Below are 19672 nucleotides of genomic sequence, written 5' to 3'. Positions count from 1 at the left end.
GTAAAAAAGATAATTTTATTATCCGTTGTGTAAAAAGATAATTTTATAACCTGTTGGGTAAAAAGATAATTTTATCACCCGTTGAGTAAAAAAGATAATTTTATAACCCGTTGAGTAAAAAAGATAATTTTATAACCCGTTGAGTAAAAAGATAATTTTATAACCCGTTGTTTAAAAAAGATAATTTTATTATCCGTTGTGTAAAAAGATAATTTTATAACCCGTTGAGTAAAAAGATAATTTTATAACCCGTTGTGTAAAAAGTTTAATTTATAACGTAGTAGAGCCTTCATTTCAGAAAAAAAGACAATCTGACAATTTCTTGAGACAAATTCGTTGATTGTAGAAAATTTTTCTATTTCGACAAAAAAATATTGGACAATGTTTCATGGTTTTCCGGTTTTTATTTTTAATTCAAGTTCCTCAACACTGGAAATTTTAATTCTCTCCTCTGTGGCTTGAATGAGAACCCCTTCTCCTGGTTCCACCTTAAGATCTCCGAACCCTGAGAAGATACTGGTCTCCTGGTCTAGGTGGATAATGGTGAGAAACGGACGATATTTGACTCGGATATCCTTGATTAGGCTCAGGTTCTCTTTTACTACCAACACAGGTCCATCCTAGATATTATACTATTATAGGTCATTTTCTTCAATTTTTGTTTTGCTTATTAACCTTTACTAAGTCTCAATTGGAGCGTCACATTCTTTAGCACATGCAAAGAATGGTTTGTAAATGGCAAAGATGGTAAATGTGTCTTCAAAAATCTTTTACGTGGCCGCTGGGTACCAGAAATTGATGTAATCAAGAGTAAATCGGAAAGGTTGCACTTTAATCGATTTGTAATATTTTAATAAACCTAACCGACATTTTAAAAAATATAGGAAGACAACAATAATTCCACTGTTATCTGGCTAACAGTGCACTGTTATCTGGCTAACAGTGCACTGTATACTGTACTGTACTTGTACAGTATACAGTGCACTGTTATCTGGTTAACAGTGCACTGTATACTGTACTGTACTTGTACAGTCGAACCCATAAAAAAGTAGCTTTAAATTCAACATAATAAGCAGCGTACACTACACAATTGCTATGTTTCGTGCTCATTGGACTAATTAAAATCATGATTTAAGCTTTAAAGTCGTCTTCACATTCCACAGTTTTCTGGGTTCCCCTGTATTTACCTGGTGATATGTGAGAAAAGCGTCCACCAGAGCAGGCATACTCGCCGGTATTTGGGTCAACCGAGCAGTAAACAGTTGAAATATCTCTTCAGCCTTCAGTAAACTATGTATAAGACCGGGGACAATATGTAATGAATACCAAGTAGTTGAACAATGTAGACGAATTTTAACATCTTTTTAACCTTAATCTGGTGCAGGAGAAAAGTGATTAAATTTAGTTGAATTAAAATACTTCTCACTATTCATAAATTCTTTATGTTTATTCGCTACAACATTTAAAATTTTAAATAAAATGAATTTTGGCCAAATCAGTTTTTTTTAAATGATGACATAACCCCTTTCCCCCACATTTTATTGATGATTCAATAGATATTCAAGTTAAAATTTTACACAGATTTACAATAGTCAATTTATCAATATTTCTATTATATTTTTGTAAATTTTCCTAATCTGAGAAAAGGTTGAACTATAAAACACGGGATTCAACGGTTGAGTTCCTACCTTTGTTCTATAAACAGTATTGTTCAATAGTTTGCTTAAACGAAGGAGATTCATCGCCGAGATAGAATTACTGGAAGGTTCGGCGCCGTCCTAAAATGAAAAGAAAATTACATAAGAAGTATCTTTTTATCTAGAGTGCAAACAAAGGGAGCCTCATATATGAAATGATTTTACATGATGTGGGGAAAAAATGAAAAATGTGATATTAAAATGCAACTTAATTCATCCTTTTATAATATTTTTGAAACAAAAATTCAGCAAGTAAAACCCTGAGAATAAACATAACTTCTGTGAAAAAATATTTTTGATTATTAACAAAATTAATTAAAAATTGGCACCAAAAGGCAGTTAAAACCCTAAAAATTGTTTTGATATTCCGCGCAAACAAACCTGACTTCTGTAGGAAAAATTGTTTTTTTGGATGAACTGGAGGGAAAAAAACTTGATATCAAAAGGGATGTTTTTATCATTTTATTAAAATTCATACCCAAATATTCAACAAAATAGAATCCTGCTCCGCTAAAACATAACTAATTTCTTAAGGGAAAATTATTCTTCAAAAGGGGGGAAAGATTTTTCGAGACGGAAACTAAATTTTTGCCACAAACGCAAATTTTCTAATTTCTACATTTTTGAAACCTGATTATTTAAATCTTATTTCAAACTTAGGCTTTTCCATAGTTCATAGAATTCATAGTTTAAAAATCAAAGATCTACGACATCGGGTTGCACAAATATAGAGATTATAATTTAGGAGTTTTTGAAAAAATCTCATTTCCTTATGCTCTAAACCAAGCAAAGACTACGAATGAAAGGTTCTTTAATATAGTTAAAAACTAATCAATACTTTTGTCAAAATAGGGGTTTTAAGGGGGGGGGCANTCCCCCTGCTCTTGATCCAGGAATAGGGAGTCCTGTATATCCTAGATAAAGGTGTATTTATATAAATTTGAGGATCCTGATCCCTAGCTGCATAATATCCCCCTGCTCTTGATCCAGGAATAGGGAGTCCTGTATATCCTGGATAAAGGTGTATATATATATGTGTGGATCCTGATCCCTAGTTGCATAATATCCACCCTGCTCTTGATCCAGGAATAGGGAGTCCTGTATATCCTAGATAAAGGTGTATATATATATTTGAGGATCCTGATCCCTAGTTGTATAAGATCCCCCTGCTCTTGATCCAGGAAAAGGGAGTCCTGTATATCCTAGATAGATATAGATATAGGTGTATAAATTACAAGTAGATATATGAAAGTTTGCCGGAAAATGGTTGCCTGGTTTTTATAAATCATTATGTCCTTTGAGAAATAAACAATTTAAATAAGGAATTTGGCTGTGCTACATATCAGCTTTACCTAATCTTTGCTTAATTTTAAGATATAAAAATTGAAGAAGAATGTTGCAATTTTTAATAAATATCATTATGACCTTTAAGAAATACACAGCTTAATTTATTCTTTGTTTAATGCACTAATATCATCACTATTACCAAAAGACCAACTGTAAAATATATCTTGATATTTAGCCATATAATTTGGTAAAACAAACCTGGAGTTTAACAGCAAAGTTCAACCATTCATTGTCAAAAGTAGCCTCGTAAAGATCAAGCATTCCCTGCAGAGTATAAAAAAATATAGTTTATGTTAATGTGGAGACCGAGAAAACTTTACTTTTCAACGAAATATTTTGGAAAAAATAAACATTTTTTTTGAAAATATATTCATTATTCATTAACCCTTCTTAGATAAAATAAAATTACTCCATCCCCAATTATCACGCNATCCTAGCATAACATTAGTTTAATAATTGCATGAAGTGATTCAATCATTTAATCAAATTATGTTAAAAATTCAATCGAATCTAATTTTATTAGTTTTCTTCATTGATTTCTTTAGAATTGAATGTAAATTAGGTATCCATTGTCAGGAAATCATTTCCAAAAATTTAGAGAAAAAAATGATTAAATTGCAATTGACAGTACAAGTTCTTTCAAAACATAATAACATTTATTTGATACCCTAACATCCTTTTCAATAAAAATTAAAATTCAGTTTTGAAACTTAAAAAATGTAATTTCTTAAGAAAGACAAATATTTATGTTATTTATTTTAGGTGTTATAATTGACAACAATCTTACTCTCTTTAATCCTGTTTATTGATCACAAAACTACCTTATCTTAAATCTTACTCTCTTTAGATAAAATAAAATTACTCCATCCCCAATTATCACGCCCCCCCCCTTCTGTTTAAACCTAAGATTGCCTTATCATGAAGTTCAGTTGAAGGGACTGTAGTAAGTAGTATTTTCAAGTGACTTTCTAGTTAAGTGGCATGTCCTATATACCACGGTAAAAAAGCACGAGATGTTCAATGTTTATGCTTGCTTAACTTTTAAAAATATCATTATTGTTCTTTCTCTACATAAAGAATATAAGTTACTCAAGCATTTTCTACTGCTGATCAAATGGGAGGAAATTAGAAGAATCCAACACTTCTAAGCTGAATAAGACTTAATTTTGCAGATTGTTGATAAGATAATGGTGAAAAGGGTACCGTTGATAAAGGACAATCCTTTTAATAATGATCGACTAGTTACTATTAATACTGTACCTGTATAACAAAAGCGTAGTCACCTATAAACCCATAAATAGGAGTTGGTAGTTGAACTAGTTCTTCTCCTTCTCCTCCATATACACTTCGCAATAATCGATCTTCCTGATCAAAATAAATAATGTTGAACACATCAAATCAAATCAATCCAAATCTAATTACACAAATCAAATCAAATCAAAGTTAACTAAATCAATCCAATCCAATCCCAATCCCAATCCCAATCCCAATCCCAATCCCAATCCCAATCCAATCTACTACACAAATTCACAACATCATCATTCCTTCATCAGTCTCCATCTAAATAAACATTCATACATACTTTTGTCTGTACCTGCCAACAATTACGTATTTATTATCTATTAAACTTTATATACACTTACCATTATACCTCTTACAGACTGTCAAAGGAGTCAAAGTAGAACTTCTATTTTAAAAAAAAATCGAAAATTTACATACATTGATTCTACTGAAAACACCAATTTACTCCAAAATTGTAGAAATTTTGAAAAATTGTATTTTCCAAAATGTATGTATAGAATTTCTTACATACCAATTCTCTTGAAAAATCGTAAAATATTTTTAAATTCTAACTAAAAAGCTTCAACTTGGAACAGTGGTAACAGTTCTGAGAAAAGAATAATTGTTAAATTTATCAAAAATGTGATACTTAAACCCTGGTCTCTTCTATTCAACAAACACAATATGTATTGANCTCTCTTTAATCCTGTTTATTGATCACAAAACTACCTTATCTTAAATCTTACTCTCTTTAATCCTGTTTATTGATCACAAAACTACCTTATCGTCCAGAGCAGGCCTTGGACGTTTTTGTCTGGCAGCATACAGAAGTTGTCTTCCACGTTCAACAGCTGATTTATACAGTTCTTCATCACAAATAGGAGCCTTGATAATAATTGTATAATATAATAAGATATATATTTTATTGCTAAAATTAAAAGTTATAATCTTATTGTTAAGGCCAAAAATGTGCCACTATTTATTATTTGTTTTCTGTAATAAAATGGAATAATAATCTGTGTTTTACTTATCAGATATATATTATTTACTATATGCATGTTTTAGAGCAAATTGATTTTCCACTTTTCTAGTCTAGTACGTGTAGAACGGATTAAGATTATTACAAATGATTAATTACAAAATAGCAATGTTGAGTTATTTTTTTTTCTTTTCCCTGCTAGATTTAATGAACAAGAACTAGTTAAAATGGTTGTGGTAAGCTGAGCTGATTCTCGATCTCATAAAATTCAACCTTTGTTCTCCGATGTCTCATTCTCCAGCACCTTATTTCCTCTCCCTAGTTACCTTCTCTGGTAGAGTAGTTAGAACATTCTTGTTTATAAGTTCTCCATGGGATCTTTATTCCCTCTCCCTAGTTACCTTCTCTGGTAGAGTAGTTAGAACATTCTTGTTTATAAGTTCTCCATGGGGATCTTTACTAGGATCTACATTCCCTTCCTCCTCTATATTGTACTTGTGTACGATCACATCAGCCACACTCAGATCAGTTCCTAAATATAAAAATTCCTCAAAGTTTTATAAAAAGCTTGCTTTTTTCCCTCACCATTTATTACATACAAAACCCCGATCGATAGGTTTTACTATGGAGTTTTGGTAAAATAGGAAAATTCATCTTTACAATAAAGCTCTTCGCTCATATGTATAGATGTGTAACATCATAGTTTGTATTTATGCATACATGTTATAAGATTGTTGCGTTTTTACTAATATATATTGTATTGAACTACTAGATCCTATATAGACCAGGGCAAGTGGAGGAGCTCAACCCTATTTTCATTGTATTTCAACCTACAGGTCGTTGTACTTTGTCTGTAGGTTGATTGTTAATAATATATGTTAGCTATAGATGGCCAAACGGCTGGACCGAATGAGCCAACATATTTTGAGGGAACTCTTGAGTACCCTGGTAGAAACAAAGGCAACAATTCAATTTCAAATTTCCATTTGCTCTATGGTCATTTGCTCTAGTTCCATTTGCTCTATTAACCATTTGCTCTATAGCTCATAGATCACGACGTTTGCTCTATATCTTTACCATCTATGAAAGTTTTAGCCATGGCAGAACAATTCTGCCTTCTATATTCAAGACATCTCCAGTACTGATATACACCCTGTTTGTTTAGAGTAGAATAAATATAGTTTTCACCACATATTAGGTTTTTTTACCCCTTTTATTATTGAGCAGTCTCGCTGTCATGATGGACTTTGAAGAACTGATGAAAACTGCAATTTGCGAATTTTCCAAAAAAAAATTCCCGCATTTCATAGTCAAGTTCCGCTCAGGAATTCCAATAAAAGCTATTTTATAGTGTATTTTTATTGTAATTTCTTAAGAAAGACAAATATTTATGTTATTTATTTTAGGTGTTATAATTGACAACTATCCATACCTCTGCTGAGAAGCATCCTCCAAGTGGATGTGTGAGATCTCTAGCTACGTATGTCAGAATATCCTCAACAGTTGATCGATAGCAGTCCTCCCCAGTCAGCTGAGCAGCTATACTGTACACTGTAACCAGCTGGGCCTTAACACATAGATGATAGAACACAAGAATTATTAGGATAAACCAACAAATGCGTCAGGGGTACAGAAAATGCTGAGTACAATTGCATATGCACAAATACACATTTCCCATACCCCTTAAATTTCTAGGATAATATTTACGCCTTAATTTCTAGGATAAAATTTTTCCCTTTAACTTCTAGGATAAAAATTTACCCCTTTATTTTCTAGAATAATATTTATCAATAAAATTATTAGGATAATATTTATCCCTATAATTTCTAGGATAAAATTTGTCCCTTATAATTTCTAGGAAAAAATTTGTCCCTTATAATTTCTAGGATAAAATTTGTCACTTATAATTTCTAGGATAAAATTTGTCCCTTATGATTTCGAGGAAAAGATTTACGCCTTTAATTTCTAGGGTAATATTAAATCCTTTAATTTCTAGGGTAATATTAAATTCTTCAATTTAAAGAGTAAAATTTACCCCTATAATTTCTAGGATAAAATTTACCCCTATAATTTCTAGGCTAAAAATTGCACCTTTAATTTCTGGGGTAAAATCTTAAAGCATTTTTTAATAGTATTCAACTGAGGTCTGAGTCACAAGATTTTTTATTTTCGATGAAAAATGAATTTATGAATCCAAAATATGTGAAAAATATGATGAAATATGAGAAAAAGTGATGTGAAAAACCTTAAACTTAGTTTTGATGTTAGTAGTGAGCTTGTCTTTTAACCAGAGGTTTTAGGATACTAGGCTACAGGAGGAACAGGATAAAAGTTCTGAGCTGGAAACAACTCTGAGTTCAACACGAAGAGAACGAAAAACTACCAATCAGAACTTGAGATTGTGAGAAGAAGATATGAGAATCTTGCAGCTTTAGAGGAGAAAGGATCAGAGATGCTTAAACAGCTGGAGCATGAGAAAAAGAAACTAATGGAAAAACTCAAGGAGAGCAGAAGTATCGAAGGAAAAGTAGATGCCCTACAGCTGATTATAGAGCAGAGAGATCAGATTCTAGCGGATAAAAATGCAGAGATTAAGATCAAGTCCGCTGAGGTTGAACGTTTTGCTGCTCTACACACTGCTGACAAGAAAACTATCCAAGATCTAGAATATAAATTCAGATCAGTTCAGGTACACAAGAGAGAGGTTCTTGGCTCTCTGTACGATGCGAATACAAGCGAGCAGGTCGTTGAGCCGGAACCGGAGAAGAATCCTGAGGTTAATTTTGAAGATGTAGAGAGTAATGTTGAGAAGAAAAAGTGCAAGATTCCAATGGGACATAAAGGACAGGTTCCCGGAACTGAGGTTGGAATGACTTGGTATAGAAGAATCCAGCTCTCTGAGAACGGGATCTATCGACAACCCGTTGCAGGAATACACGCTAGTTAGAAATTGGGAGCCATGTCGATAGTTCTCAACGGAGGATACGAGGATGATGTCGACAACTGTGAGGAGTTTCTCTACACTGGATCAGGAGGACGAGTTTTAGGTGGGAATAGAAGAACTAACGTCCAGTCTTTCGACAAGGAGATAACTAAGGGGAATAGAGGGTTGGCGATGAACTGCAATGCTCCGTCAATGAGGACGGTAATGAGGCCAAGGACTGGAAAGCTGGTCAACCTGTCCGAGTAGTTCGAGGTTATAAACTGAAGAAACATTCTCCCCATTACGCTCCTGAAGAAGGATTCAGGCACAAGGATGTTGGACAATCTGGTCTAGTTGTCTGGAGGTATGTTCTTCGTCGAGATGATCCCTCTCCTGCTTCCTGGACTAAGGAGGGGAAGAAAATAAAGGAGGAGAGAGGATGGAGTGTGATTTATCCAGAAGGGTTCACTGCACCTCCTCTTGAGGTTTGTGGATGAGGATGGCCCCCCTGAGATGAGAAATATTCAGTATGACTTAAGTCCGGAAAAAACGGAAAAAATCTGGGCGAGATATCAAGACAGGTGGAACAAACATGAAGAATTAGAGAGAGTAAGAGATTTAGAAAAGAAGAAAGAGATATTCCAATGGAAAATAGAAGAGATTTATAATTCCCTCTTGCCGAGCGACAGATAACCTTCAATTGATTTAATTTATTTACTCTATTTAATTCTAATTATCTGAGTCACAAGATTTTTTAAAATTTCGATGAAAAATGAATTCATGAATCCGAGATATGTGAAAAATATTAACAAAGTGGGAAAATATGATCAAATATGAGGAAAAGTGATGTGAAAAACCTTAACCTTAGTTTTGATGTTAGTAATGAGCTTGTCTTTTAATCAGACGTTTTGGTAAAAAAAAAAAGCTTTTATAACATGGAAAAGGGAGGGGGGAATATTTTTTCCCTCCTTATATTTTGTTTTACAAAAATACTACCCATTTGAGTCCTGTGTGCAAAAGATTTTTTAATTTTCGATGAAAAATAAATTCATGAATCCAGTAAATCTAAAATATTAACAAATGGGAAAATAAGGAAAAAAGGGGAAAATAGAGGGGAAAGTGATCTTTAAAAAAGGGAAATATTATCAAAGTGGGAAATTAGGGGGAGAAGTGATCTGGAAAACCTTAAATTTTGTTCTGATGTTAGTGATGAGATTCTTGTCTTTTAAACAGACTTTTTGGTTAGAAAGTTTTAAAAAACATGGAAGAAGTGGGAAAAGGGAGTGGGAAAATATTTTGTTTCCCCTTTTTATTTTGTTTTACAAAAATACTTACCAATTGTGGCATATGATGTGCACAAAAGATTTTTTAATTTTCAATAAAAAATGAATTCATGAATCCAGAAAATGTGATAACTATTAACACTGTTGGAAAATATGGTAAAATAGGGAGAGAAGTGACCTGAAAAGCCTTAAAACTTCTGATGTTAGTAATGAGATTCTTGACGAACAGGTAGGTGTTAAAAACCCCTAGCTGGTTTTTGAATCAGACCTTTTGGTGAAAATCTTATTCAACATGGAAAAATGGGGAAAAGGGAGGAAATCATTTTTTCCCAACATTTTTATTTACTTACTTATGATGCCCTTAAGCAAAATTTCATTCAGATTCCTCAAAAATGAATACCGGATTCCCAAATGTATTTAAATTGGTTAAACTGAACCACCCCTTCACCCCTTCAATTTCTAGGGTAATATTAACCCCTTTAATTTCTTGGGAAATATTCACCCCTTCAATTTCTAGGGTAGTATTTACCATTTTAATTTCTAGGGTAATATTTACCCCATCAATTTCTTAACGACGAACTTAAAAGCGTAATATTTCTAGGCTGTACTAATCCTTTAATCTTTAATATCGTGGACACTAACACAATCTGTTTCATAGTCATGTATTACATATTTTCTACGAGAAATTCTGGACGACTGTACAATAAGTCTAAGTTAAAGCAATTTATTTTTCATCACACTGAAAAACTTAAAAACCCCTTGTTTGCAGAAAACGAACATGAATATTAATCTTTACTTTCTTGCAATGGATAGTCCCCTATCAACCAACACCGCGGTGTTAACATAATAATTGCATCATCCGCAACTCTAGCCATGCCAAACCATACCTACCTTTTACAACCCATGCTGAGTCAGCCATTTTGCTCTGAATCAAAACAGAGAATTTGAATCATTTTACATCGCAAATTAAGTGAAACTCATATTAGAGTAATAAATTCAATAATATCAATATTAATATTCGTACGGAATCCTTCCCTCGAGGATGATTCTGACGAAACGCATAACTTAAAGCTAAGTAACAGCCCTTGTGTAGTATTTACCCCTCCAATTTCTATGCTCATATTTACTTTTGATTTCAATGGTGTGTAGACATTTAATAGCAAAAATATGTTGTTAATGTTATTTGCTCTAGAGAACATTTCATAGATTATACATTTCTCAATTACATCTTATTTACCTGGTCATATAACATTTTTTCAAAATGTGGAACATGCCATTTAGCATCAGTAGAATATCTTGCAAATCCCTGAATATAACAATATTTACTAAATCTGATTCTGGGCAGTTCCTAAATAACTGGGTTGAACCAATTTGGCACAATAATTTTGGTTGATTTCTAAGGCTTTTACAGTAAAGTCAGGTTAAGACTGAAATTAGATGTCAATATATTTATAATTTCCAGTCATTTTAAGATTACGATGAGAAAAGGACATGCCAACTGTTTGGATCCTACTCTAAGCAAACCATGACACCCTTGACATGCAATTTAAATTTATTTCAAGGTATATTTGTATATATATTATACATGCATCATCAATGACAATTTTTACTTAGAGCATTTTTTGTTCGATGATATACCTGAGAAATATGATCATGTATTCCACCTTTATCCATCATCTTTAAAGTATGAAGGTTCATTTCCAGTCCTCTTTTCTTTCTATCCTCTAGTTGTCCGTCCCAACAGTGTAATCTAACAAAGCAGTTTTTTGAATTTTTTTCTCCTCTTTCTTTAAATCATTAAAACAATACCGAACACTAATTTCCCAAATATTACAGCGGGAAGTTAAAGTTAAACTGTCCCTTGAGAAAATAAAGAAGTTCATAACATCCCGATTCGCCTTAACATAGCTTACTTGAACATAGTGAGAAGATTACTAGGTTGAGGAAACTTTGGTGCTTTAGAGTATCCTCCAAACTCAGGGTCATAGCCTTGGGACAACTGGGCAAACAAGGTTGGGAATATGGAGGCTGAAGGTAGAGGACCAGGATGTGTTGACCGGCCTCCGAGCTTTTCTTCCATGATCTTCAAAACCTCAGTTCCAGCCTCGATGAGGTCATCCTTGATATATTTTTACCAGAAAACAATAATTAAGTGCAAAAGATTTGCATTGTGTATTTTGTACTGCAACAATCTTTCCAGATAAAATCATATTATTTGTGTAGCCGATTAACTAACTAATTAATATTACCTTATTCGTCATTATATAAAGGGGGGAATGGAATTGGAATGAAGAAACTATTGAAATACTAACCTTTTCAGTTTCCCACTGTGCTGCCAGTGCCTGTAGAACCTGGGGAAACCCTGGTCTACCGTATGCCCCCCTAGGGGGGAAATATGTTCCACCGTAAACTGGTTTTAGATCAGGAGAGAGGAACACACTCAGAGGCCAACCACCACCACCAGTAGTAGCCTGCACACACAACACTTTTTACAAGGGTAAATATGTTTCTCTTAAACTTCTTTTTGTTAAAAAATTGGGTTTATTTTAGGTCTTAAAAGATTTATTTATTGATAAAATTTTGGTTTGCTGATTTTATTTTCGTAGGACTAAGATATAAAGTAGAACTGTAAAGACCTGGACGAACGTCATGTAGACCTTGTCTACGTCGGGTCTTTCCTCCCTGTCCACCTTGATGTTGATGTAGTTCTCGTTCATTATCTTAGCAACCTTAATAGCCAGAGTAATACACAATGCATTTGTAAATGTTAATTGCTAAATTAAACAGAAAAATTAGATTTATTTCTGAACAGAAAAAAAAGAAAAATTGTATAAAAACAGTTAGTAAAATTGAATCTAAAATCTGAAAATTAAAATTACAAAATGTTTTTTAAACTGTATTTATTTTTTAACTTACCTCTGGGTTCTCGAATGATTCTCTCTCCATGACATGACACCAGTGACAGGTGGAATATCCAATTGATAAAAATATCAATTTGTTTTCATCTTTGGCCCTTAAACAATATATGATTAGACTAAACCAATTCAGGGGGACCAAGGGGCCTTAAGTACATGACTTAAACGGACTAAGCAGGCTACCCCAGGTGTTATGAATATGCGTATCGATAGGGGGAGTGCTGAAGGGTGGGATTGCCTGGGGCCAGAAAAAAACCTTCTTTAAATAAATTAATAAATAGTAGTGCATTCACTTCATGGATTATTTACGAATTATGACAGGAACAGCAGAGTATATCTTAAAGGGGGAATGTTTTTTGAAGATCGGGGGAAAAAATGAAGATTTATACTTAAAAATTAAAAAGTGAAGTTTTTTTAATCCTTATTAATACCTGTTAACCAAAAATTCCATTTTCCCCTAAAAATGAGTTATTATATCCATTTCCGCACAAATATATTTATCTTCTGAGGAAAGAAAATGTTTTTCAAAAGAGGGGGAGATGAACAAAAATATTTTTTAGGAAAAAATACACCTCTGAAGAAGGAATATACCTACCTCTGTAACGCCTGTTGGTCCCATGGCAGCCATTGAACTGGGTTAGTAGCATGTTGTTTCAAGTATGGGGACAATTGAGACCCCAGTAGGTTCCCATTAGGTACTGCTGACATACTTCTAGATAAATATGGGACTCAATAGATATATATATGTTCATCATCACCACAACAACGAAATTAATTCAGTTTTAGGGACGTGAACATTGAACTTCCAAACTTCTTAGCTGAAAACTTGTTAAACATTAAGAAAGTAAGTTCAAATGATTAGTTTTGAACAAAAATTTTAAATTTATTAAAATTTATTGAAACAAAAAATAACAAAATTATTAAAATTTTAAAATATTTCAATGATGATTTTAACAACTCACCTTATACACCTAGTTACTACTGGGACAACCCTAAGCATTAATCTGAAATGAAAAAGCTAAATTTTATCTGCTTTAAACAATAACATAAAAAACAATCTTTAACAACTACAAAACATATAAAATTTTTAGAAAAAATAAAGAAAAAACCATTGATATGAAGTAAAGATTAAGATTGTGATTTAATATGAAATATAGATTGATTAAGTGAAGTAAAGATATATGAAGTATAGATTGAATAAGTGAATAAATATGAAGTATAAATTCAATAAGTGAATTAATGTGAAGTATAGATTGATTAAGTAAATTAATGTGAAATATAGATTCAATCAGTGAATTAATGTGAAGTATAGATTGAATAAGTGAATAAATATGAAGTATAAATTCCAGTGAATTAATGTGAAGTATAAGTATTGAATAAGTGAATAAATATGAAGTATAAATTCAATAAGTGAATTAATGTGAAGTATACATTTAATAAGTGAATAACTATGAAGTATAAATTCAATAAGTGAATTAATTTGAAGTAAATAATACGTAAATAAATATTGAATATAAATTTAATAAGTGAATAAATGTGAAGTATAAATTCAATAAGTGAGTTAATGCGAAGTATAGATTGAATAAGTTAATAAATATGAAATATAAATTTAAAAAGTGAATAAATGTAAAGTATAGATAAAATAAGTGAATTAATGTAAAGTAAAGATTGAATAAGTGAATAAATATGAAGTATTGATTGAATAAATGTATAAATATTAAGTATAGATGGAATAAGTGAAAAAATATGAAGTATATATTCAATAAGTGAATTAATGTAAAGTATAGATTGAATAAGTGAATAAATATGAAGTATAAATTCAATAAGTGAATAAATATGAAGTATAGATTGAATCCCAATTTTTTTGTGGGACATCTAGGGACCCCAAGGAAGTGATTGAAATTTTAAAAATTTGTGTTTTAAAGTTTTTTATTTTTGTAAAATTTTGAAAATGCGCGAAAAAATATTATGAAATCCGCAAACTTTTTTTGTTTTTGTTTTATACTGTACAAAGAGAAGATGCTCACAGATAGAGCCACAATTAAAAGTTTAAATAGAAGATGGGCGCGAAGCGCCCTAAAAGCCTAGAAAGAAGAGCGCGAAGCGCACTGAATTTCTAGTAAGTAAATAAATATGAAGTATAAATTAAATAAGTGAATTAATGTAAAGTATAGATTGAATAAATATAGATTAAATAAATGAATTTATGTAGTGTCTATACAGATTGTAAAAGTGAATTAATGTATTTATATAGTGTCTATACAGATTATAAAAGTGAATTAATGTATTTTAGTGTCTATACAGATTAAAAAAGTGAATTAATGTATTTATATAGTGTCTATACAGATTATAAAAGTGAATTAATGTATTTATATAGTGTCTTTACAGATTATAAAAGTGAATTAATGTATTTATATAGTGTCTTTACAGATTATAAAAGTGAATTAATGAAAAGTAAGAAAGATATGATAAGTAGACTAATATAAAGGAAATTTAAAGGAAATCTAAATAAGAAAAAATAAGTAAGAAATATAAACTAAATTCTAATATACAATAATTGGTTTAACAATGCTGAAATTTAAAATCTGGAAAAGACCAAGAACACTACTTTTCTGACTAGCGGAGTAAGACTATGATTTTAGAACATCTTAATTTATCTTGAAACACTTCTAGAACTATCGTCTCTCAGCCTGTTCCTGTTCCCCAGGAACTCCTGTTCCATGGTTCGGAATTCATGGATAAAGTTCCACTGGCGAACCGTCTGAACTGCACGGGGACCTCGTACATTTCTGATAAAAACAGGGTTCATATTTTCAAGATGATATAAGAAAATTAAAAATGATTTGCTTTTTGAGTGATAAAATAAAAAATTTTGACATTTTTTAAAGAAAACCCGTTTTATTTTGGTTTGTCACACCATTCTAGGAACAAAACACTAGTCATGAATTATGATTTTCTAATACCTATTTCTTATAAACTTTTAGTCGCAGACCTTTGATATTACAAACTCCAAACTCATAAGTTTACATCATTAGGTTGCAAAAATATACGTTTTAGAAGTTTCGATTTTGTTAATTGTAAATATTTTTAATATTGTTAAAGACAAATATTCGTCATTCAATGAAATAGAAAGCTTAACAACATTCAACTTATCTATTTGCATTTTCAACAATGGTACATCAAGTCAAGTTTGTAACCCTAAACTCAGCAAAAATATCAGGGAAATAAAGTTGTCGTATGTATCAATACAATAAACACGACTTGCAATTGAAATTTTGATTTCTACCAAGCTTTCGAACAGCATGAATAGTTGATATACATCACACATGGAAACAAAAAGCAGCTGTTTTTACAGCTTCTCTCTGTCTATGCTTATGAATTTGTAATTTGAAAAAAACTAGTTAGAAATCAAAACTTAAAAACGAAAAGTCGTCTTCAATGTATTCATATAAACACCGACCACTGAATGATATTTACAAACCTTAGAATAATCTACAGATTTAGATCAATGGTGACATTTTTAAAATAAAGGAATTTTTTTCTAAATATTTGTTATTAAAGATCTAACCTTAGATAGGAGATGACTGAATCTGGGAGTAGGTTTGGATCCAAGTACATGAGAAAACAGGCTGCTACTAGACATGTGCGCCCTAATCCTCCGTAACAGTGTATCAGTATCCTGAATACACACATTTTCAGATAGTTTTTTAGAAAAAGTATTTTTAATTTTTTGAAAAAAGATTTTTAGAATAATTTTTAACGGGATTTATAGAAAGGATTTTTAGAAGGATTTTATAACAAGGATTCATAGAAAGGATTTAAAAAAGAAAAAATTTATCTTACAAAGGACTTTTTTTACGGGATTATATTACGGTTTTCTAATTTTTCTTTTAAGTTTTATGTGTTTTGACAATATTCATTTTGAAAAATTCCATTTTACATAAAAAAGATTTTTATTTTTGTTCTCTTCTGTGTTTATTATAGTTGCTGTGTTTGTATTTTTTATTTTTATTTTTTGCCTATATCTGTTATATTATAGGACAAACTCCTGATGATGCCAAAGTTTTTGGCGAAATATATTGAGAAGAAAATGATATAATTCTAGTGCTAGAGAGTAGGGTTGGGATTTGTTTAAAAACGATCTAAGATTTTTAGAAAGGAATTTTGGGAAGTATTTTTGGATAAGATTTTTAGAAAGGAATTTGGGAAAGTATTTTTGGATAAGATTTTTAGAAAGGAATTTTGGGAAGTATTTTTGGATAAGATTTTTAGAAAGGAATTTTGGGAAGTATTTTTGGATAAGATTTTTAGAAAGAAAAGGAATAGAGAGGGCTTCCAAGGATGTGAAGAAAGGAATAAAATACAAAGATTAAAAAATACCCATCCCCCCCCAAATTAAGATCCCTTCTCATTCTCAATTATAATAATAATAACAACAATGATCGTGTAAGATCCCTATTGTGTAACCTCCATTACCATAACCGTGAAAAAAAATTCATAAGCTTATTGAAGCATCAAAACTCATTTTGTAAAAAAATTACGCTTTTCGGGCAATAATACTTGCCTAGTTCCAGATTGTTCTATGAGGTTCTCCAGGTTCTCTAGGATCTCCATCATCTCCTCCGGAGTAGGAACCCCTCCATCTACCAGGGGTACCTGGAGAACACTAATCCCACGCTTCTCATACTCGTATACTAGGTCGGGTACTCGGTACTTCCTGGAGGTAATCACGCCCTTTAATCATCGTGGATGAATAATATTTTCTCCCACCCTATTAGTATTTAGATATCCTACTTTATCCATTCCAATTCCAATTATATTTTTTTTGCTTTTAATATAACACAGTGCACTAGCCTATGCCAAAGTCGGTAAACTTTGTTAGTTTCTTCATTTCATAGATTTCAAGTTTAACATTGAGTAATTCTTATTTTTTAAACGCATAAAAACTAACTTAATGAAACTTGAAACTTATAAAATGTAGATTTTTTGGCTAGTTTTGTTTGAAGGAAAGATAAGGTTTAAAGAACTGCCTGAACTCTGGTGTCTGCATGAGTACCACTGCATGTGAAATCCCTGCCTGGGATATCTGGTCCAAATCCTAATCCCAAAGTATATAAATAATAAAATAAAGTTTTTCTCAAAATGTAATTATATGCATAATTTTGTTTTTTCAAAATTGGTTGTCCTGAGATCTTAAAGCAGCCATTTGTATTTTCAACATGTTCTTTCTTAAATTGTCGTCAAATTTATTTGTTAAATCCATTTTTCTGCTGTCCCAGCTAATTTATTACAATTGTAAAATAGTAAAGTTTATAATTATATTTTTCCTTTTGCAGATTCCTCTGAACATCTCGAAATCTAATTTAACAAGAAATCAAATTAACAAATAAATAAAAGTTAAATCAACTGAAAGTGGACAATGGACATATTTATAAAAAAAATAATTTAAAAAGTTGAAGTAAATGAGTAAATTCATAATTTAAAAATAAATTTTAAATCGGTAAACAGTACACTAATTCAGTAATTGTAAACAAAATTAAAAAATAAACTGGTTTATTGAGATCTTGTTCCTGCATCCTGGTAGAGAAGAGAGAGCTAGGGTATTACACAGATCAGGGTGAGATAGGTTCAACCAATCCATTCTAGCAGTACACAACACTCATAATATAAACAAACATACATACCACAATTCCTATTTGCAGTACACAACACTCATAATATAAACAAACATATATACCACAATTCGTACTTGCAGTACACAACACTCATAATATAAACAAACATACATACCACAATTCGTACTTGCAGTACACAACACTCATAATATAAACAAACATACATACCACAATTCGTATTTGCAGTACACAACACTCATAATATAAACAAACATACATACCACAATTCGTACTTGCAGTACACAACACTCATGCTCCCACAATCCATTCTAGCAGTAAATAACACTTATAATATAAACAAACATGCTCCAAAAATAGAAAAATTCAGAATTATATCCAAGCGTACTGATTACCACCAAAACAAGCTTTTCTTGTCAGAACAAGTTTTATCAGTCGTTTTCAACAATAACAAAATAAAAAAACACAGTCACACATGTTTAATTAAATCAAAATAAATAAATTAAAATATTCTTTGTACAAACACAATTCATTCGTAAATCGTGGTATTTTAAAATACTCTGTGAACGTAACAGTCCGTTGAGAAGAATAAACTCAAGGCGGTCATTGGAATAATACATTTTTAATTCAGCTCTACCACACATTATATAAGAGTGTGGTTCCTGATAGGTTCTACTGGACGCACATTCTCCTCGTTCTCTTCATCCGAACTATCAAAACCAGACATTTTCTAAATCTGACAAATCTGAAAACGGAAAAATAGAGGAAAAAAGTTAAAAACTGTGGTTTTATTTGTTAATTGTAATATAGATATCATCAGGTGCAAGTTTATCATGATTAAAATATGAAAATTAATTAAAAACTTAAAAAATCACAAAACGAGTTGGTTTCCCGGATTTCGACAGGTTCGGTCCCGCGTAGGATTCCCGAATCTGCGTCATATTCTCCATTTCTGGAACCAGGAGTTTATTTAACTAGGATTCACATTCTCGAGGTCTGACAACCTCTAGAGATGTGAAGCTTAACCTCATCCACCTCCACCTCCAGCCATAGGAGGAGCAGAGGCTCCTCCTTGACCTCCATGAAATCCTCCAAATCTCCGACGAGGTCCGCCACCAGGCGGTCCCCCACGTCCTCCTAAGAAAAATATATAAGACAACTTTTGTTCAAAATATTTGTCAAATTTTTGTAATTTTACGAACCTGTCGATCTGTAGTCGGTAGCATATCCGTCCCCTTTTTTGTTCAAGCTGGGGTCAACCAAGGTCTTGAAGAACAAGGTCATGAAGGAGATAAATCCCCAGAACATGTCCACTAGGGAATTCAATCCCCAAGGCTTGGCTTGAAGCACCTAAGCGAGAAAAATCATTTGAATAAGGATAAAAAAACTATTTTTAAAATGTTGACCCTACAGGACCAAATTTTCGCCCTTTAACTCGTATTTGAATCTTTTATATTGAACATAAATTAGGAATATTATTTTTTCATTTATTTTTATTTATCTATTTTCCGTGTAAATTTTAAAATTACTAAATTTCAAATATATTTCAAAATACAACTGAAAATATGACCTGCCCGTCGGATGATATGTAAACCATCTTTTAACTATGTTTCA

General features: G+C 31.7%; 4 protein-coding genes across 4 annotated transcripts; 1 reads left to right on the top strand and 3 right to left on the bottom strand.

Annotated features, from left to right (window-relative positions):
* Positions 1 to 316: 316 nt before the first annotated feature.
* Positions 317 to 13496, bottom strand: LOC111713269 (spermatogenesis-associated protein 20). The gene is made up of 18 exons (XM_023488105.1): positions 13388 to 13496; positions 13021 to 13137; positions 12427 to 12523; positions 12147 to 12239; positions 11823 to 11981; positions 11424 to 11629; positions 11149 to 11260; positions 10748 to 10816; positions 6733 to 6871; positions 6513 to 6644; positions 5706 to 5836; positions 5097 to 5210; positions 4305 to 4442; positions 3243 to 3308; positions 2768 to 2899; positions 1689 to 1778; positions 1188 to 1280; positions 317 to 620 (listed from the first exon to the last, which is right to left on the bottom strand). The coding sequence occupies exons 1-18, from the start codon at positions 13423 to 13425 to the stop codon at positions 387 to 389; spliced, it is 2160 nt and encodes a 719-aa protein (XP_023343873.1). The 5' UTR covers positions 13426 to 13496; the 3' UTR covers positions 317 to 386.
* Positions 7247 to 8545, top strand: LOC111713259 (E3 ubiquitin-protein ligase ORTHRUS 3-like). Its single transcript, XM_023488092.1, is given in 1 exon segment — positions 7247 to 8545. A coding segment is annotated over 1 exon segment (738 nt). The 5' UTR covers positions 7247 to 7756; the 3' UTR covers positions 8495 to 8545.
* A 1338-nt stretch (positions 13497 to 14834) lies between the features above and the next one.
* Positions 14835 to 19086, bottom strand: LOC111713260 (cyclin-dependent kinase inhibitor 3). The gene is made up of 7 exons (XM_023488093.1): positions 18721 to 19086; positions 17996 to 18067; positions 17753 to 17783; positions 17456 to 17523; positions 16990 to 17142; positions 15994 to 16104; positions 14835 to 15214 (listed from the first exon to the last, which is right to left on the bottom strand). The coding sequence occupies exons 1-7, from the start codon at positions 18783 to 18785 to the stop codon at positions 15079 to 15081; spliced, it is 636 nt and encodes a 211-aa protein (XP_023343861.1). The 5' UTR covers positions 18786 to 19086; the 3' UTR covers positions 14835 to 15078.
* LOC111713272 (selenoprotein K) lies at positions 19086 to 19655 on the bottom strand. The gene is made up of 3 exons (XM_023488108.1): positions 19629 to 19655; positions 19261 to 19408; positions 19086 to 19195 (listed from the first exon to the last, which is right to left on the bottom strand). Exons 1-3 carry the CDS (start codon positions 19653 to 19655, stop codon positions 19086 to 19088), a joined length of 285 nt encoding a protein of 94 aa, XP_023343876.1.
* Between the last annotated feature and the right edge of the window lie 17 nt (positions 19656 to 19672).

Source organism: Eurytemora carolleeae, unplaced genomic scaffold (assembly GCF_000591075.1).
Source record: "Eurytemora carolleeae unplaced genomic scaffold, Eaff_2.0 scaffold1005, whole genome shotgun sequence".
NCBI classification, from domain to species: domain Eukaryota; kingdom Metazoa; phylum Arthropoda; class Copepoda; order Calanoida; family Temoridae; genus Eurytemora; species Eurytemora carolleeae.
The sequence above is the reverse complement of the archived record's forward strand: the minus strand, read 5'-3'. Positions and strand labels throughout refer to the sequence as shown.

Coding starts and splice junctions, on each gene's coding strand:
- LOC111713272 (XM_023488108.1), bottom strand. CDS start 19,655: ATGGTTTACATATCATCCGACGGGCAG. Junction 19,409..19,628: donor ACATATCATCCGACGGGCAG/GTCATATTTTCA, acceptor TTTCTCGCTTAG/GTGCTTCAAGCCAAGCCTTG. Junction 19,196..19,260: donor TACCGACTACAGATCGACAG/GTTCGTAAAATT, acceptor TATTTTTCTTAG/GAGGACGTGGGGGACCGCCT.
- LOC111713269 (XM_023488105.1), bottom strand. CDS start 13,425: ATGCTTAGGGTTGTCCCAGTAGTAACTAGGTGTATAAG. Junction 11,982..12,146: donor TCTACATGACGTTCGTCCAG/GTCTTTACAGTT, acceptor TTGTGTGTGCAG/GCTACTACTGGTGGTGGTGG. Junction 3,309..4,304: donor ACTACGCTTTTGTTATACAG/GTACAGTATTAA, acceptor TATACTCTGCAG/GGAATGCTTGATCTTTACGA.
- LOC111713260 (XM_023488093.1), bottom strand. CDS start 18,785: ATGTCTGGTTTTGATAGTTCGGATGAAGAGAACGAGGAGAATGTGCGT. Junction 18,068..18,720: donor CGTCCAGTAGAACCTATCAG/GAACCACACTCT, acceptor GTGTACTGCTAG/AATGGATTGGTTGAACCTAT. Junction 17,784..17,995: donor TCTTCTCTACCAGGATGCAG/GAACAAGATCTC, acceptor TTGTTAAATTAG/ATTTCGAGATGTTCAGAGGA.